This window comes from Archocentrus centrarchus, chromosome 24 (assembly GCF_007364275.1).
Source record: "Archocentrus centrarchus isolate MPI-CPG fArcCen1 chromosome 24, fArcCen1, whole genome shotgun sequence".
NCBI classification, from domain to species: Eukaryota; Metazoa; Chordata; class Actinopteri; order Cichliformes; family Cichlidae; genus Archocentrus; species Archocentrus centrarchus.
The window spans coordinates 34,894,457-34,912,359 of NC_044369.1; the positions used below are offsets into that span (position 1 = coordinate 34,894,457).

General features: G+C 36.1%; 1 protein-coding gene and 1 long non-coding RNA gene across 4 annotated transcripts in view; one reads left to right on the plus strand and one right to left on the minus strand.

Moving 5' to 3' along the window:
* Positions 1 to 17,688, plus strand: part of LOC115774192 (tumor necrosis factor alpha-induced protein 2-like) — a 55,825-nt gene extending 38,137 nt beyond the window's left edge. Inside the window, exon 13 of the mRNA XM_030721344.1 lies at positions 16,754 to 17,688. Within this exon, the coding sequence (XP_030577204.1) occupies positions 16,754 to 16,940 (187 nt within the window). The 3' untranslated portion in view covers positions 16,941 to 17,688. The remainder of the gene's footprint in view (positions 1 to 16,753) is intronic.
* On the minus strand, positions 12,108 to 13,658 carry LOC115774206 (uncharacterized). Of its 3 annotated transcripts, none has more exons than XR_004019170.1 (4): positions 13,568 to 13,658; positions 13,152 to 13,186; positions 13,040 to 13,069; positions 12,108 to 12,675 (listed from the first exon to the last, which is right to left on the minus strand). It is a non-coding gene; the product is annotated as an uncharacterized LOC115774206 (long non-coding RNA). The 3 variants fall into 3 exon arrangements; XR_004019172.1 differs by having other exon boundaries at positions 13,148 to 13,186; positions 13,568 to 13,656; XR_004019171.1 differs by having other exon boundaries at positions 12,108 to 12,879; positions 13,148 to 13,186; positions 13,568 to 13,656.
* Positions 17,689 to 17,903: the final 215 nt, after the last annotated feature.

A 17,903-nucleotide genomic window follows, 5' to 3' on the forward strand; every position in this document is an offset into this window, starting at 1 on the left:
TGCCCACAGCTCTGCACACCGAGTGTATGTGTGGCCAGGACCTTTTCTGTATTTGTGAGTTTATGTGTCGTAACTGCTGAGTTTTACCTGATTCATCACACTGACTCCCCTCACCTGCTGCAGATGTTTTATTCAGAGCAGAACAGCAGTAATTTCTGTATAAATTCAATTCAGAAAATCCTCGACTCATTTCTAAGGCAAAGACTTCAGATAATTGCATTAAAAATGCCTCAAACGCCTTGGTTTTAAACACCTATGAGTTTGTAGGTGGTTCCAGCATCAGTACAAAAGGTAAAAACCGCTTCCTGAGTACTGCTGTAGACCCGGGTTCCAGATGAGCTGACGGGCCCATCTGACTGGAAATAAAAGCCTGAATGAGTTTTCATGAAGAGTGCATCTGTCTCTATTAAGTATTTCAGAGTTTTGAGTAAGAATCAGAAACAGTCATCTGTATGAGGACTTTATCTCCTCCACTGTCATCAGAAAATAATACACCAGACTGTAAATAAACTGTGACATCACCCACTGTGCGCTGGACTCCACATTGTGAAACTTCACTAGAAACCGGAGCTCCGCCTTCTTCGATGGTCTATTAGTCCAGTGAACAACAGCAGCCATATTATTGGTCAGATAATTGCATTAAAAAGGCTCCAACAGCACAAACATGGTCCAGAGGTCCAGTTCAGGGACTCCAGTTAGCTGAGGTGAAGCCTAGCAGACAGCTAGCAGCTACAGCCGCCTGTGTCACCATCCACCTGTCAGTCAGAAAGGCCACGCCCCTAATAATGCAAACAGCTGAGTTATAGAAACATCCTCCCCCGGTACAGCTGTTATGAAGGGGGAGATAATCCACAGAGACCAAAGCAGTTTCTGTATCAGCTGTAAACATGTTTATTTCTGCTGAAAAGATTAACATGGGAGTCTATGGGGACTGACTCACTGTGGCGCCTCTGCTGGTCACCAGAGGAACTGCAGCTGTGGCGCTCAAAGGCCTTTACACACTGTTGCGAAAAATTACAAATTCTGAATTTTTTGGAGGTCAGTATGTTGTAATTAAAAAAGAAAAACAGAGAGTAAAAACCTGTCAGTCATCATTGATGATTGGGTCAAAGGTCACGATGCTGTTTGGAGCACCTGCAGTACTGTGAGTGACCACCAGGTCACAGGTCAGCAGTGAGGCTCAGTGTCTGCTCTCAGATCATGTTTTTGAACTGTGGTTACCTATTAATGAAGGTTTATTATGTTCACCTTCAGCCCACTGATACCTGACACCTGACAGACAGTCGAACCTGTGCTCACCTGTGCTGCCTCCCTGTAGCCTGTTAAGTGTGCACAAACTGACTCTCTGGCTTTGGTCCTCTGTGGGATAATCACCTGGTTGCCCTGGGAGATGGTGGGTGTGGGGTTCAGGTATCACAGGTGTGTGAAAAATACTGAGTACCTGACTGCTTGCTCTGTTGCTGCTCCAGGTGTCAGACACCTGAGCTCCTTTGTTTTGATAGAAAGGTAAACAGGAAGTTTCTGAGGGCTGGTGTAACAATTGACTGAACAGTTTACAGATTAGTATGGTTCTCTGACAGGTGATCATGGAGGTTTAACTGACTGGTTTGATATAACTCACCTGTTTAAACTGGATTAAGGGATCCTTGACAATTATCAACATCTTCCGAAGCATACAAATCGTACACCAGGGGAGGGGGTTAATACCCAATGCACGCTTCTCAAATAGTTAGAAAATGTCCGTCAGAACTATATAATTTGAACATTGCTGCCTGACCGCCAATGCCCAAGTCACCCACTCTTGTTCACGCGTATACCACTACTGTGTGGTCTGCAGCAATATGACCACCGGTCTGGCGGATCAGTGCAAAGGTCTCATTGAATGCTCTAAAATAGTCCATCATCAATTCACAAAATGACTCTATTGATGATATTAGACAGCAACAAGCTATGAGTGCGGCGCAGCTGGTGTGGAAAGCAGCCAAAGCCGCCGGAGATAAATTCAACAAGGAAGTGGAAGCATTGTTCCAAAAATGGAAACCGTATGCAGTAAACCGCAGATACCGATGATGGATTTTATTCAGAAGGTATGTACATTAATTCTATATGTTCTTGGCGTGTTTTCATCTATGCTGGCCCGGTACATCACCGGCCTCTCTCTAAAACATCACTGGAAAAAGTTGCTAAATTTGTCACTAGTTGCTTTTTGGAGGAAAAAAAAATTGCTATGGGGGTCTGAAAATTTGTTAAATCTAGCGACTAAGTTGCTAAGTTGGCAGGTGTTGCCAAAAACTGATTGCAGCGTGATAGGAATGTTCTTTCTGACTCAAAATGACTTGATATCATTCATAAGAGATGATGTTTGAGATATGCTTGACAGATTATAGGTCAACAGTTCATTTACAATAATATAAATACCAGCAATAACCAGCAGAAATCAGTTTTTGGCACAAGACCAGCTATTCAGATGACAAATTGCTCCACTGACACTGTGTACAGTGTGGCAGCGTGTACATTTTGCGTACATGCAGAGCAGTACACATTTACATTAAAATTCAAATCAGTTTATTGCACCCTATAAATTCTAATATAAAGGTATATCTGATTATTAGTGCAACAATAAAATGTTTTATTAGACAGGAAAGAGTATATTTGATACCAATCTTTCCAGAATTTTTCAACATCAGGATGTGTTTTTAATACTTCTTATAACATTAAAATACCAACGAACCAGGTGAAATTAAATGTCATGAAAAAAGATCAACATTTTCTTTGTACACTTTTGGGGAGGGGTCCTGAAAAAGAGTACATTCTGTACACTGTGATAACTGTGAATAATTCATGAGGCTTAAAGTTTGTATTATTAGTGGTGTGGCCTCTGATTGGCAGGTTGATGATGACACAGGCGGCTGTAGCTGCTAGCTGTCTGCTAGGCTTCACCTCAGCTAACTGGAGTCCCTGAACTGGACCTCTGGACCGTGTTTGTGCTGTTGGAGCCATTTGGAGCATTTTTAATGCAGTTATGTGACCAGTAATATGGATGCTGTGCTTCACTGGACTAACAGACCATCCAAGAAGGCAGAGCTCCAGTTTGCTGAGTGAAATTTTGGATTTTATTTGTATGCTACTGATTAGCAGGGGTCTGTGTGAAACTCCCATACAGTCTGTGTTAACCAAGCTAGCCAGCACTAGCTGGTAACTTAGTGTTCAATTCAATTCAATTCAATTCAATTTTATTTATATAGCGCCAAATCACAACAAACTGTCGCCTCAAGGCGCTTTGTATTGTGGGTTAAGACCCTACAATAGTAAATAAGGTGAATGAGAAACAGTGCATTATGTGAACCCCCCAGCAGACTAGGCCTATAGCAGCATAACTAAGGGATGTTTCAGGGTCACCTGATCCAGCCCTAACTATAAGCTTGATCATAAAGGAAAGTTTTAAGCCTAATCTTAAAAATAGAGAGGGTGTCTGTCTCCTGAATCCAAGCTGGAAGCTGGTTCCACAGAAGAGGGGCCTGAAAGCTGAAGGCTCTGCCTCCCATTCTATTCTTAAGTATCCTAGGAACCACAAGTAAGCCAGCAGTCTGAGAGCGAAGTGCTCTGTTGGGGTGATATGGGACTATGAGGTCTTTGAGATAAGATGGGGCCTGATTATTCAAGACCTTGTAGGTGAGGAGAAGAATTTTAAATTCTATTCTAGATTTAACAGGGAGCCAATGAAGAGAAGCCAATATGGGAGAAATCTGCTCTCTCTTTCTAGTCCCTGTCAGTACTCTAGCTGCAGCATTTTGGATCAGCTGAAGGCTTTTCAGGGAGCTTTTAGGACAGCCTGATAATAATGAATTACAATAATCCAGCCTAGAAGTAATAAATGCATGAATGAGCTTTTCAGCATCACTCTGTTCCATCCTCTTGTTTAAATATGGTCACTTCCTGAAACACAAACCAACATGGCGGTCCTAAAGCAGTGGGTCTGTGAGGAGGTATAAGGTACCACCTTCTGTCAAATGCATGTCAAGATCTTATCAGTAATAGATAAAGATCTATAGCATAGATAAGATAAGCAATTTTCATATAGATGACATCATATTTTTAATTGAATGTAGATTATAAAAATTGATAATATTATGTAAGGGGTATATGGAAATGAATGTCAGGGTTGGTGCTTATGTGTCACTATAGGGGAGGTGGGTGAAAGTATACATAAATATATATATATATTTATATATATATATATTTATATATTTATTTTAATTGGGTATTTTCTTTTTATTTTGTAAACATAAATAAATAAAAAGGCACAGGACTTGTCATTTCATTTGTGTGAGACATTACAGCATGTATAGTTTGTTTTTTTCTTTTCATTTTTCATTCAGCTATGACTGAAACATTTTGCTGTGGACCACATTGGAAATCTTTACTTAATTTTATTTGTATATGTTTAATTCCGTCTAAAAAAATTAATGAAATCAAGATTCGTTTTACCCGATTTTCGCAAAGAAGACAGCACCAGGACACCGTTAGTGAGCCTACTGAGACCTCTGTGTGCCACCACGAAAGTGATCATAAAATAAGTCAGACAGAAAGGTCGGCAAGCCTGAACTTTCGCCCCCTCCTCCCTTCCTCTCTGCCCCCGCCTCTCTCTGTCCTGCTCCTCCTCCTGCTCCTCCCCCTGCTCCTCCTCCTGCTCCTCCTCCTCCTCAGTTAGGGTTTTGTGTTTAATTCTTCTGAGGAAAAAGAAAAATTAAAAAATGAAATTGTAAATTAAAAAATATAATTGAAAATAAAAGCAAATAAAATAAATAAAAAGAAGAAAAGCAAATGAAAATATATAAGCAAAAAAAAAATAAAAGTAAATGACAAAAACTAAAAAGTAAATGAAAAACAAAAAAAATGAAAGCAAATAAAATTGAAAATTAAAAAATAAAATTTGAAAATAAAAAAATAAAATTGAAAATTAAAAAATAAAATTGAAAATTAAAAAATGAAATTGTAAATTAAAAATAAAATGTAAAAACTAAAATGTAAAAAATACAATTGAAAAAATAAAAGTAAATGAAAAAAATGAAAGCAAATGAAATTGTAAATTAAAAAAAATAAAATTGTAAATTTAAAAATAAAATTGTAAATTAAAAAATAAAATTTAAAAAGTAAACTAAAAATTAAATTTTTAAAAAGTAAAATAAAAGTAAATTAGTGAAATCATCTGTTTTTTTTTAAAAAAGTTTCTGTTTTCTAGTTCCACTGACCTGTAACAGAAAATAGACACTAAAAACCTCCCCTCCCTCCTCCCTCCTCCCCCCTATGTTGAGCCTCTTTGAGATCTTATCCACCTCTCTGTATTACAGTGTATTACGGTATTGAAAAAAGAAAACCAATAATTTAGACTTCAGTGGGGGCCACACCTATGCCCCCTATTCAGGGCCTCTCTTTTCACGGTAACACCTCTGTTTGCTTTAGGTAAGATACAGAAAAATAACGGTCACCGAACCTCTTTAGCTTGCTGGACACATCTGTTTTTGTAAGATAAGAACCCCACACCCCTTTTCCATAAAATTGAAAATTAAAAAATAAAATTGAAAATTAAAAAATTAAATAGAAAATTAAAAAATTAAATAGAAAATTAAAAAATAAAATTTTAAATTTAAAAATAAAATTACAAAGTAAATAAAACTAAACTAAAAATTAAATTTTTAAAAAGTAAAATAAAAGTAAATTAGTGAAATCATCTGTTTTTTAAAAAAGTTTTCTGTTTTTCTAGTTCCACTAAAAAACCTCCCCCTCCCTCCTCCCTCCTCCCTCCTATGTTGAGCCGGTTTGAGATGTTATCCACCTCTCTGTATTACAGTGTATTACGGTATTGAAAAAAGAAAACCAATAATTTAGACTTCAGTGGGGCCCCACCTATGCCCCCCTATTCAGGGCCTCTCTTTTGACAGTAACACCTCTGTTTGCTTTAGGTAAGATACAGAAAAATAACGGTCACCGAACCTCTTTAGCTTGTTGTACGCATCTGTTTTTGTAAGATAAGTACCCCACCCCCACCCCACCCCTCTTCCAATCAATCAGTTTCGTAAATGGTCCAGACTTTTACCGTGAGCACATCAGAGCCTGTCTCGTTTATGAAAAAAACAACTGAACCTACTAAATAGAATAGAATAGAATGCCTTTATTGTCATTATACAGGATGTACAATGAGATTGGAGGGCCACTCCTGTTCAGTGCCATACAACAGAAAATCAAACTCTCTAAAATAAAAATAAAAATATTATAACCTAGTATAATCAAGAAATATACAGAAAAGAAACAATGTATAAAATATACAAAAAATAGAATGTATAAAAAATATATACATACATTGGTGCATCTGTACATTGTAAGAAAAGTAAATAAGTGTATACATATAATAATAATGAAGATGATGAATATTGCACTTGGCGAATGAATATTGCACTAGTGAATGAATACTGGATATTACACAATATAGGAATGTTAGATATTGTTCAGTATGAATAATCTAATATTGCACAGAGATGTGGGTGTTGCACAGTTACGGTGGGTGAGTGTGAGCGTTCAGGGTGGTGATTGCTCTGACGAAGAACCTGTTCTTGAGTCTGTTTGTTCTGGCAACCGTGTAAAACAAGTGATTGGCAACTTTAGTTAAGGTAAGTTACGTTTATTTCCCCTTTGTATGTATAGTTCCAGCCTCATAACTCAAAAAAAAAAAAAAAAAAATATATATATATATATATATATATATATATATATATATATATATATATATATAGGTTATTATAGATCACAGACCTGCCTTAGAAAGAAGAATGATAAAATCTGCCATTTGGGTGTAAAAGCTAACTGTCAAACACACAAACCTATAAAGAGCCTCAGTGTAAATATGTTGTTAGTTTGTTCCTCTAAATGTGACTCTTGGACGGTCGCTAGGATTTTTGTAAAGACATGGTTTATACAGGTATATCAAACTCTGTTTTTAGGTTGTAGGTCATTTAAAAAATACTTTCTAAATTTTTTTATTTTTTTTTTTAACTTTTGTGTTAGATCACACGCTCATGGGCTCCATTAAAGATACAGATGTCAGTAAGCTTTTTTTTTTTTTTTTTTTTCACGGCATGTCTTGATGAATAAGAGGGTCATAGAACTTTTTTTTTTCTTCAGATGCTGGATTGATTGGGGAGGCGGATATTGGTATGTTTTGGGGTTTTTTGAGGGTTTTTTTTTTTTTTGGTATTTTTGTTTTTCAGACAAAAAAAACAAAATGCTTTAAAAATAAGAAACTTTTTAAACCATTTCAGACATATTTGAGTTAGACCTCTATCTTCACATTCAGAGACCTTTGTCTCCTCAGTAACAGGACTGGGCTCAGCTTCTAAGGGCAGCAAGCTAGTGGAAAGCCAAAGATAGAATCTCCGTGGTGCAACCTCAATAGGAAAACATCTCACAGTTGACAGAAGTGACAACCCTGCCCCAAATTTTGTCACATAAGTTATTAAAATAGGTGAGTATGTTTACTATGTTTGTTTTATTAATTTAAAAAAATCTGTCTTTCAGGAGGTAAAGGTGTTATTGGAGCTCGCATACCAATACGCAGAAGGACGTGGAGAAATGAGAGGAGGTGCAGGGGCCTATACACTAGGGTTCTTTTGTAAAACATTTACACCTGTGTTAGAATTATTAACCTTAATAAAACATTTACAATTATGTCAGAGTTATTGACCTTAATAAAATAAGTTTTTTGTTTTTTTTAAACTGGATTTTATTGAACAATAAAATGTCTAGTAATGATTATTTTAGAGATTTAAATGCAGCTTTAGCCTTGTTAGAGGGTGAAAATAGAGAGAACGCTAGTCAATCCAATCCTGAAATCATCTCTTTGACTCCTGTTATTGATGCTGTGAACTCTTTCAACTGGCTACAACTACTGGACCCCCAACTCTCCCCGTGTTGATAATACATGAGATAACCCTATTGAACCCCCTCAAAATCAGACACCCAGTCATGATACATTTGATGTTTTTGATGCTATCGATAATGTTCTAGCTCAATTACAGTCTAACCAACAACCTATACCGTCTGAATTAATAGCCTGTTAAAGCAGAGACCCCGTGAAAATCCCTGTCCTTACTGTAAGGACGGCAATTGCAGTGAGATCAGCAAATGCACTGGGCTTGACATGCATGGAGTTCTGCTCCTGATTTATACTGTGTGTAGTTAAGTTATAGTTTTATTAAAAAGGCCCATCAAGGCCAAACTGTTATAATCTCTTGTGGTTTTCTGTCCTACTCTCTTACCTCTGCTGATTTTACTAGTACAGTCTACTATATTGCAATGAAATGCAGTATATTCTTTCATTTGGGACAGATCACATATTTTTAAATGACTATGCATAGTATATTTACATATTTGGTATTGCTGGATTTAGAAAATAAGCACATTAATTCAACAAGCCTACTGTGTTATATGACAATACATGCGACATAATAAAACTTGGGACTGAAGACTCAATTTTGTCAATACTTTTCAGTTGGGGCACTTCATACATTAAGTGACCTAACACCCTGATTATGCAGGCCATATTTACATATGTATTGATGGATTCAGCACAACCTCATCTTTCCAACAAGCCATCATATATGTTTCTATGACAAACCCTGGCAAAGCAATTACAAAGTAAATAAAAACATTCTGCATAGATATATTTTTTCCATGTTTGCCTATTTTAGGTATGTGTTCCAAGGTCTCTATCTACCATACTTTAAGATATTTCCATCCAGTTTTTTCTAGTGGGTAAAGCAAAGTCCTGACTACATACATGTCTATTCTGAAAGCTCTCAGGCCTTATGTTATTAATCTACATCGGTTTTGGGGGTTAACCCCATACGGACAGGCTGTACTTGAGTTCTTTTTTAGTTTTGGGTATATAACAATATCTATCAATTTAACCATCTTGGCAGTAAAATATTTTTGGCCAAGAATCCATTTCGTATAGGGAAGACATCAGAGATGAGGAAAAACATGGTTGGGTTTAGTTCTACCTCCAGTAGGTGTATGTCAAAATTTGGGGGGGCATTGTCACTAGCCTAGTGGATACGACGCCACATTGAGTGGGTGGGCCCCGTTTCTGTGATACGTCAGTGTATATGTCTATGGATTTACTGAGCTAGCGGAAATCCTGCTGACTGAAGGATGGAAGTTTGTTCATTCAGTCTGTTTACATGTTTTGTTATCTTACACAGGAGGAAGCACTTTGGTGAAGTCTACTTCACTGCAGACTGTCTTTTTAAAGAATAAGTCAGCCTTTAGCTGTTTTTGCTCTGTATCTTTTCTGTTTACATTTTAATAGCACAGCTGTTAGTCTTTTCTTATGAAGGAAAAAAGCATTAATTTATTTGAGGAGCATTATTATTTAAATATGCCAGTGGTTTATTTTTCAGCAATCCCTCATGCACATCTACAGCTGAATGTTAATAAAAGTGTGACATTTGGGACATGTAGCTTTGACTCAGAAGTACCTTTTGGTTTATACCTTTGGGAAGAAAAAATATCAAGATATATTTCTTATATCGCCATTCAGATAAAAAAATTTTGAGATATTATTTTGGTCCATATTCCCCAGCCCTAGTAGTTCTAAACATATTTAGGGTGTCGGGGGATGTCGGGGGATGTCGGGGATGTCGGTGATGTCGGGGATGCTGCTGTAGGTGCAGCAGCCCAAGCAGCATCCCCTAGAAGTTGCTATATGATGCCATCACCTAATTTGCATAATTGATTATTTGCATGTAGTTGCAATCAAGGCTGTCGGGGGAAAGGAATATCATCTTTGGAGACTAAAAGGCCAGTGAAACACATAGAAAGTAGTGGACAGAGTTTTCTACTTGCATTTTTCAGATGCTCAGTACAAATGTTATCCATACCACATGCCTTATTGTCTTTCAGTGTCATGATTGCATTATGTATTTCTTGAGGGGAGACAATCACATTCTCATTACTATGTATGTCACCCACCACATAAGCATTACTTTTGACACAATTAAACAGCTCAGTGTAGTGTTCCTGCCGTAACTGAGTAATTTCTTTTACATCTCTGACACCATCAATAGTAGTTGGAAGTGATGTTTTGCAATTATTTATTTTCTTAATTTCTAGTCCTAGACATTATTTTTTAACTTTCTTGCAAGAGTCAGACCTCATAGTGTTTTTGTTTCTCTTTATAAATCTTAAAGCATATTTAAAACTTGCATTTGCCTGTTTTTTAATACTCAAACAAAGGGGCATGTCTATGTTTACCCAAATCAACCCATGCTTTAAGAGCCCTTCTGGACCCTCCATGAAGCTTTCCTACATAGTCATTCCAGCCTGGCTTGATACCATGTGAGCTAGTTTTATACAGAGGCTTACTTGAGGTAAGAAGGGGCGTCACAGCATTCTCATACATAGTGCATAACTCAGCGCTATGTTGAGGATTCTTACAGCTCATATCATGGCATGAGATGGCTTCTTTTGGTAAACCAGCTGACAAAAAGTAAAGAAAAAGAGACAAAAAGTAAAGAAAAAACACCCTAAATATGTTTAGAACTACTAGGGCTGGGGAATATGGACCAAAATAATATCTCAAAATTTTTTTATCTGAATGGCGATATAAGAAATATATCTTGATATTTTTTTCTTCCCAAAGGTATAAACCAAAAGGTACTTCTGAGTCAAAGCTACATGTCCCAAATGTCACACTTTTATTAACATTCAGCTGTAGATGTGCATGAGGGATTGCTGAAAAATAAACCACTGGCATATTTAAATAATAATGCTCCTCAAATAAATTAATGCTTTTTTCCTTCATAAGAAAAGACTAACAGCTGTGCTATTAAAATGTAAACAGAAAAGATACAGAGCAAAAACAGCTAAAGGCTGACTTATTCTTTAAAAAGACAGTCTGCAGTGAAGTAGACTTCACCAAAGTGCTTCCTCCTGTGTAAGAGAACAAAACATGTAAACAGACTGAATGAACAAACTTCCATCCTTCAGTCAGCAGGATTTCCGCTAGCTCAGTAAATCCATAGACATATACACTGACGTATCACCGAAACGGGGCCCACCCACTCAATGTGGCGTCGTATCCACTAGGCTAGTGACAATGCCCCCCCCCAAATTTTGACATACACCTACTGGAGGTAGAACTAAACCCAACCATGTTTTTCCTCATCTCTGATGTCTTCCCTATACGAAATGGATTCTTGGCCAAAAATATTTTACTGCCAAGATGGTTAAATTGATAGATATTGTTATATACCCAAAACTAAAAAAGAACTCAAGTACAGCCTGTCCGTATGGGGTTAACCCCCAAAACCGATGTAGATTAATAACATAAGGCCTGAGAGCTTTCAGAATAGACATGTATGTAGTCAGGACTTTGCTTTACCCACTAGAAAAAACTGGATGGAAATATCTTAAAGTATGGTAGATAGAGACCTTGGAACACATATCTAAAATAGGCAAACATGGAAAAAATATATCTATGCAAAATGTTTTTTTATTTACTTTATAATTGCTTTGCCAGGGTTTGTCATAGAAACATATATGATGGCTTGTTGGAAAGATGAGGTTGTGCTGAATCCATCAATACATATGTAAATATGGCCTGCATAATCAGGGTGTTAAGTCACTTAATGTATGAAGTGCCCCAACTGAAAAGTATTGACAAAATTGAGTCTTCAGTCCCAAGTTTTATTATGTCGCATGTATTGTCATATAACACAGTAGGCTTGTTGAATTAATGTGCTTATTTTCTAAATCCAGCAATACCAAATATGTAAATATACTATGCATAGTCATTTAAAAATATGTGATCTGTCCCAAATGAAAGAATATACTGCATTTCATTGCAATATAGTAGACTGTACTAGTAAAATCAGCAGAGGTAAGAGAGTAGGACAGAAAACCACAAGAGATTATAACAGTTTGGCCTTGATGGGCCTTTTTAATAAAACTATAACTTAACTACACACAGTATAAATCAGGAGCAGAACTCCATGCATGTCAAGCCCAGTGCATTTGCTGATCTCACTGCAATTGCTGTCCTTACAGTAAGGACAGGGATTTTCACGGGGTCTCTGCTTTAACAGGCTATTAATTCAGACGGTATAGGTTGTTGGTTAGACTGTAATTGAGCTAGAACATTATCGATAGCATCAAAAACATCAAATGTATCATGACTGGGTGTCTGATTTTGAGGGGGTTCAATAGGGTTATCTCATGTATTATCAACACGGGGAGAGTTGGGGGTCCAGTAGTTGTAGCCAGTTGAAAGAGTTCACAGCATCAATAACAGGAGTCAAAGAGATGATTTCAGGATTGGATTGACTAGCGTTCTCTCTATTTTCACCCTCTAACAAGGCTAAAGCTGCATTTAAATCTCTAAAATAATCATTACTAGACATTTTATTGTTCAATAAAATCCAGTTTAAAAAAAACAAAAAACTTATTTTATTAAGGTCAATAACTCTGACATGACTGTAAATGTTTTATTAAGGTTAATAATTCTAACACAGGTGTAAATGTTTTACAAAAGAACCCTAGTGTATAGGCCCCTGCACCTCCTCTCATTTCTCCACGTCCTTCTGCGTATTGGTATGCGAGCTCCAATAACACCTTTACCTCCTGAAAGACAGATTTTTTTAAATTAATAAAACAAACATAGTAAACATACTCACCTATTTTTAATAACTTATGTGACAAAATTTGGGGCAGGGTTGTCACTTCTGTCAACTGTGAGATGTTTTCCTATTGAGGTTGCACCACGGAGATTCTATCTTTGGCTTTCCACTAGCTTGCTGCCCTTAGAAGCTGAGCCCAGTCCTGTTACTGAGGGGACAAAGGTCTCTGAATGTGAAGATAGAGGTCTAACTCAAATATGTCTGAAATGGTTTAAAAAGTTTCTTATTTTTAAAGCATTTTGTTTTTTTTGTCTGAAAAACAAAAATACCAAAAAAAAAAAAAACCCTCAAAAAACCCCAAAACATACCAATATCCGCCTCCCCAATCAATCCAGCATCTGAAGAAAAAAAAAAGTTCTATGACCCTCTTATTCATCAAGACATGCCGTGAAAAAAAAAAAAAAAAAAAAGCTTACTGACATCTGTATCTGAAATGGAGCCCATGAGCGTGTGATCTAACACAAAAGTTAAAAAAAAAAAAAAAAATTTAGAAAGTATTTTTTAAATGACCTACAACCTAAAAACAGAGTTTGATATACCTGTATAAACCATGTCTTTACAAAAATCCTAGCGACCGTCCAAGAGTCACATTTAGAGGAACAAACTAACAACATATTTACACTGAGGCTCTTTATAGGTTTGTGTGTTTGACAGTTAGCTTTTACACCCAAATGGCAGATTTTATCATTCTTCTTTCTAAGGCAGGTCTGTGATCTATAATAACCTATATATATATATATATATATATATATATATATATATATATATTTTTTTTTTTTTTTTTTGAGTTATGAGGCTGGAACTATACATACAAAGGGGAAATAAACGTAACTTACCTTAACTAAAGTTGCCAATCACTTGTTTTACACGGTTGCCAGAACAAACAGACTCAAGAACAGGTTCTTCGTCAGAGCAATCACCACCCTGAACGCTCACACTCACCCACCGTAACTGTGCAACACCCACATCTCTGTGCAATATTAGATTATTCATACTGAACAATATCTAACATTCCTATATTGTGTAATATCCAATATTCATTCGCCAAGTGCAATATTCATCATCTTCATTATTATTATATGTATACACTTATTTACTTTTCTTACAATGTACAGATGCACCAATGTATGTATATATTTTTTATACATTCTATTTTTTGTATATTTTATACATTGTTTCTTTTCTGTATATTTCTTGATTATACTAGGTTATAATATTTTTATTTTTATTTTAGAGAGTTTGATTTTCTGTTGTATGGCACTGAACAGGAGTGGCCCTCCAATCTCATTGTACATCCTGTATAATGACAATAAAGGCATTCTATTCTATTCTATTTAGTAGGTTCAGTTGTTTTTTTCATAAACGAGACAGGCTCTGATGTGCTCACGGTAAAAGTCTGGACCATTTACGAAACTGATTGATTGGAAGAGGGGTGGGGTGGGGGTGGGGTACTTATCTTACAAAAACAGATGCGTACAACAAGCTAAAGAGGTTCGGTGACCGTTATTTTTCTGTATCTTACCTAAAGCAAACAGAGGTGTTACTGTCAAAAGAGAGGCCCTGAATAGGGGGGCATAGGTGGGGCCCCACTGAAGTCTAAATTATTGGTTTTCTTTTTTCAATACCGTAATACACTGTAATACAGAGAGGTGGATAACATCTCAAAGCAGCTCAACATAGGAGGGAGGAGGGAGGAGGGAGGGGGAGGTTTTTTAGTGGAACTAGAAAAACAGAAAACTTTTTTAAAAAACAGATGATTTCACTAATTTACTTTTATTTTACTTTTTAAAAATTTAATTTTTAGTTTAGTTTTATTTACTTTGTAATTTTATTTTTAAATTTAAAATTTTATTTTTTAATTTTCTATTTAATTTTTTAATTTTCTATTTAATTTTTTAATTTTCAATTTTATTTTTTAATTTTCAATTTTATGGAAAAGGGGTGTGGGGTTCTTATCTTACAAAAACAGATGTGTCCAGCAAGCTAAAGAGGTTCGGTGACCGTTATTTTTCTGTATCTTACCTAAAGCAAACAGAGGTGTTACCGTGAAAAGAGAGGCCCTGAATAGGGGGCATAGGTGTGGCCCCCACTGAAGTCTAAATTATTGGTTTTCTTTTTTCAATACCGTAATACACTGTAATACAGAGAGGTGGATAAGATCTCAAAGAGGCTCAACATAGGGGGGAGGAGGGAGGAGGGAGGGGAGGTTTTTAGTGTCTATTTTCTGTTACAGGTCAGTGGAACTAGAAAACAGAAACTTTTTAAAAAAAAAAACAGATGATTTCACTAATTTACTTTTATTTTACTTTTTAAAATTTAATTTTTAGTTTACTTTTAAATTTTATTTTTAATTTACAATTTTATTTTTAAATTTACAATTTTATTTTTTTTAATTTACAATTTCATTTGCTTTCATTTTTTTCATTTACTTTTATTTTTTCAATTGTATTTTTTACATTTTAGTTTTTACATTTTATTTTTAATTTACAATTTCATTTTTTAATTTTCAATTTATTTTTTAATTTTCAATTTTATTTTTTTATTTTCAAATTTTATTTTTTAATTTTCAATTTTATTTGCTTTCATTTTTTTTGTTTTTCATTTACTTTTAGTTTTTGTCATTTACTTTTATTTTTTTTTTTCTTATATATTTTCATTTTCTTTTCTTCTTTTTATTTATTTTATTTGCTTTTATTTTTAATTATATTTTTTAATTTACAATTTCATTTTTTAATTTTTCTTTTTCCTCAGAAGAATTAAACACAAAACCCTGACTGAGGAGGAGGAGGAGCAGGGGGAGGAGCAGGAGGAGGAGCAGGAGAGAGAGAGGCGGGGGCAGAGAGGAAGGGAGGAGGGGGCGAAAGTTCAGGCTTGCCGACCTTTCTGTCTGACTTATTTTATGATCACTTTCGTGGTGGCACACAGAGGTCTCAGTAGGCTCACTAACGGTGTCCTGGTGCTGTCTTCTTTGCGAAAATCGGGTAAAACGAATCTTGATTTCATTAATTTTTTTAGACGGAATTAAACATATACAAATAAAATTAAGTAAAGATTTCCAATGTGGTCCACAGCAAAATGTTTCAGTCATAGCTGAATGAAAAATGAAAAGAAAAAAAAACAAACTATACATGCTGTAATGTCTCACACAATTGAAATGACAAGTCCTGTGCCTTTTTATTTATTTATGTTTACAAAATAAAAAGAAAATACCCAATTAAAATAAATATATAAATATATATATATATATAAATATATATATATATTTATGTATACTTTCACCCACCTCCCCTATAGTGACACATAAGCACCAACCCTGACATTCATTTCCATATACCCCTTACATAATATTATCAATTTTTATAATCTACATTCAATTAAAAATATGACGTCATCTATATGAAAATTGCTTATCTTATCTATGCTATAGATCTTTATCTATTACTGATAAGATCTTGACATGCATTTGACAGAAGGTGGTACCTTATACCTCCTTCTGTGATGCATTGTGGCCTTTGTTCAGCTATGCGGGTGTGTGCTGAAGTGTGAACATCTGAAGTCATGACTGATTTGATCAGAGCAGGTCAGCGGCTCAGTGATCTGAATGTTCCTCTATTTCACTGTGACCCCGTGGGAGTGAAATGTTCCCTATCTCGACTGTTAGTGTTCCTTACTGAGTTCGTTATCATGTTTGTTATCATATTTGTTATCCTGTTTGTTATCATGTTCAACATTGTGTTCGTTATCCTGTTAGCTCTTGTGTTCATTACTGTCTTCATTCTTGTGTTCACTCTAGTGTTCGTTATCGTGTTCGCTATCGCGTTCGTTATTGTACATATCGTGTTTGTTCTCGTGTTCATTATCGTGTTCGTTATCATTTTTGTTCTCGTGTTCGTTGTTGTTTTTGTTATCTTGTTCGTTATACTTTTCCATATCGTGTTCATTATGTTCATTAATCGTGACTCCTCTAATCCTAATATAGCCTCTAACAGCTCACTGTGATGTTTCTGTGTGTCTTTCCTCAGCAATGCTCATGTGTCGGCTCTGCTGTCTCTGAAAATCGGCCTCTCAGCTGCAAACGCTCGCTCCATCAGGCGCAGCGTGGAGGAGAACCGCCACTGTGATGTCACCACTCACAGCCCTCCATTCTTCTCGAAGCTCAAAGTCAAATGGATCAACAACAAAATGAATCAGATGGGACTCAAGGCCTAACTTCATCACGTTAGCAGCTCTGTGAGCAGTGTTTCCTCATGTCTCATGTCACTTCATCATCCTAATACACACAGGTATTTTATTGTGAAAGGTGGGGCACGCTGTCTGGAGCAGATGACCAGGGTTATTATAGTTAACGAGAACAAACAAAATAATGAAAACCGAAGTTGAAAAACATTGTCGTTAACTGAAATAAATAAAAATTATAATTAAAAGGAAAAAACGATAACTAACTAAAACTGAATTGTGAGTTTACAAAGCTAACTAAAACTGACTGAAATTATAGCTAAACTGGCCTTCATTTTCTTGTTTATCATTTTATTTCAAAGCCTGGTGGCTTGATATGAAATAATTTTTTACACTCTCAGAGTTTAAGCTGGGAGTGCCATCAGGCAGCTGTGTGCAGGTGTGTGTGTGTGTGTGTGTGTGTGTGTGTGTGTGCATGCTCACCACGCTGGCCCTCAAAGTAATGGCAGCGGTCTGCAGAGAAAGCAGCAGCAGAGACCCACATATGGAGTTCCTTTGAGCACGACAGCACAGACAGAAGCGAGTGTGTTGTTGTGGGTAATGAAAAATGTGCGGAACAGGAAGAAAACACCAACATCAACGTCCAGCTCAGAAACCGCTCTGACCCTACAAGGTAACCTGGCGTGGACCTCTGGAGAAACGCGACTCCTCGTCGAGTCCTCGCTGCGTTTAACCTGTTCAGTCCTTGTGCGTTTCCGGCTACTTTATCAGTGAGAATAACAATCAGGACTAATAATCAAAGTATCAATATAAGGACTCACAAATGTCAGCAAATCCCTGGAGGGAGCTGCTGAAACTATCAGGATGGACCACATTTAACACGTAGTGCTGCTGTCTTGTGAACAGTTGGTTGTTGAATATATTTCTTTTAATGGTATCTTTTTTTTATTACACAATAGTCACTTTTGCACCTGACAAAGTGTAAAAATACTAAAA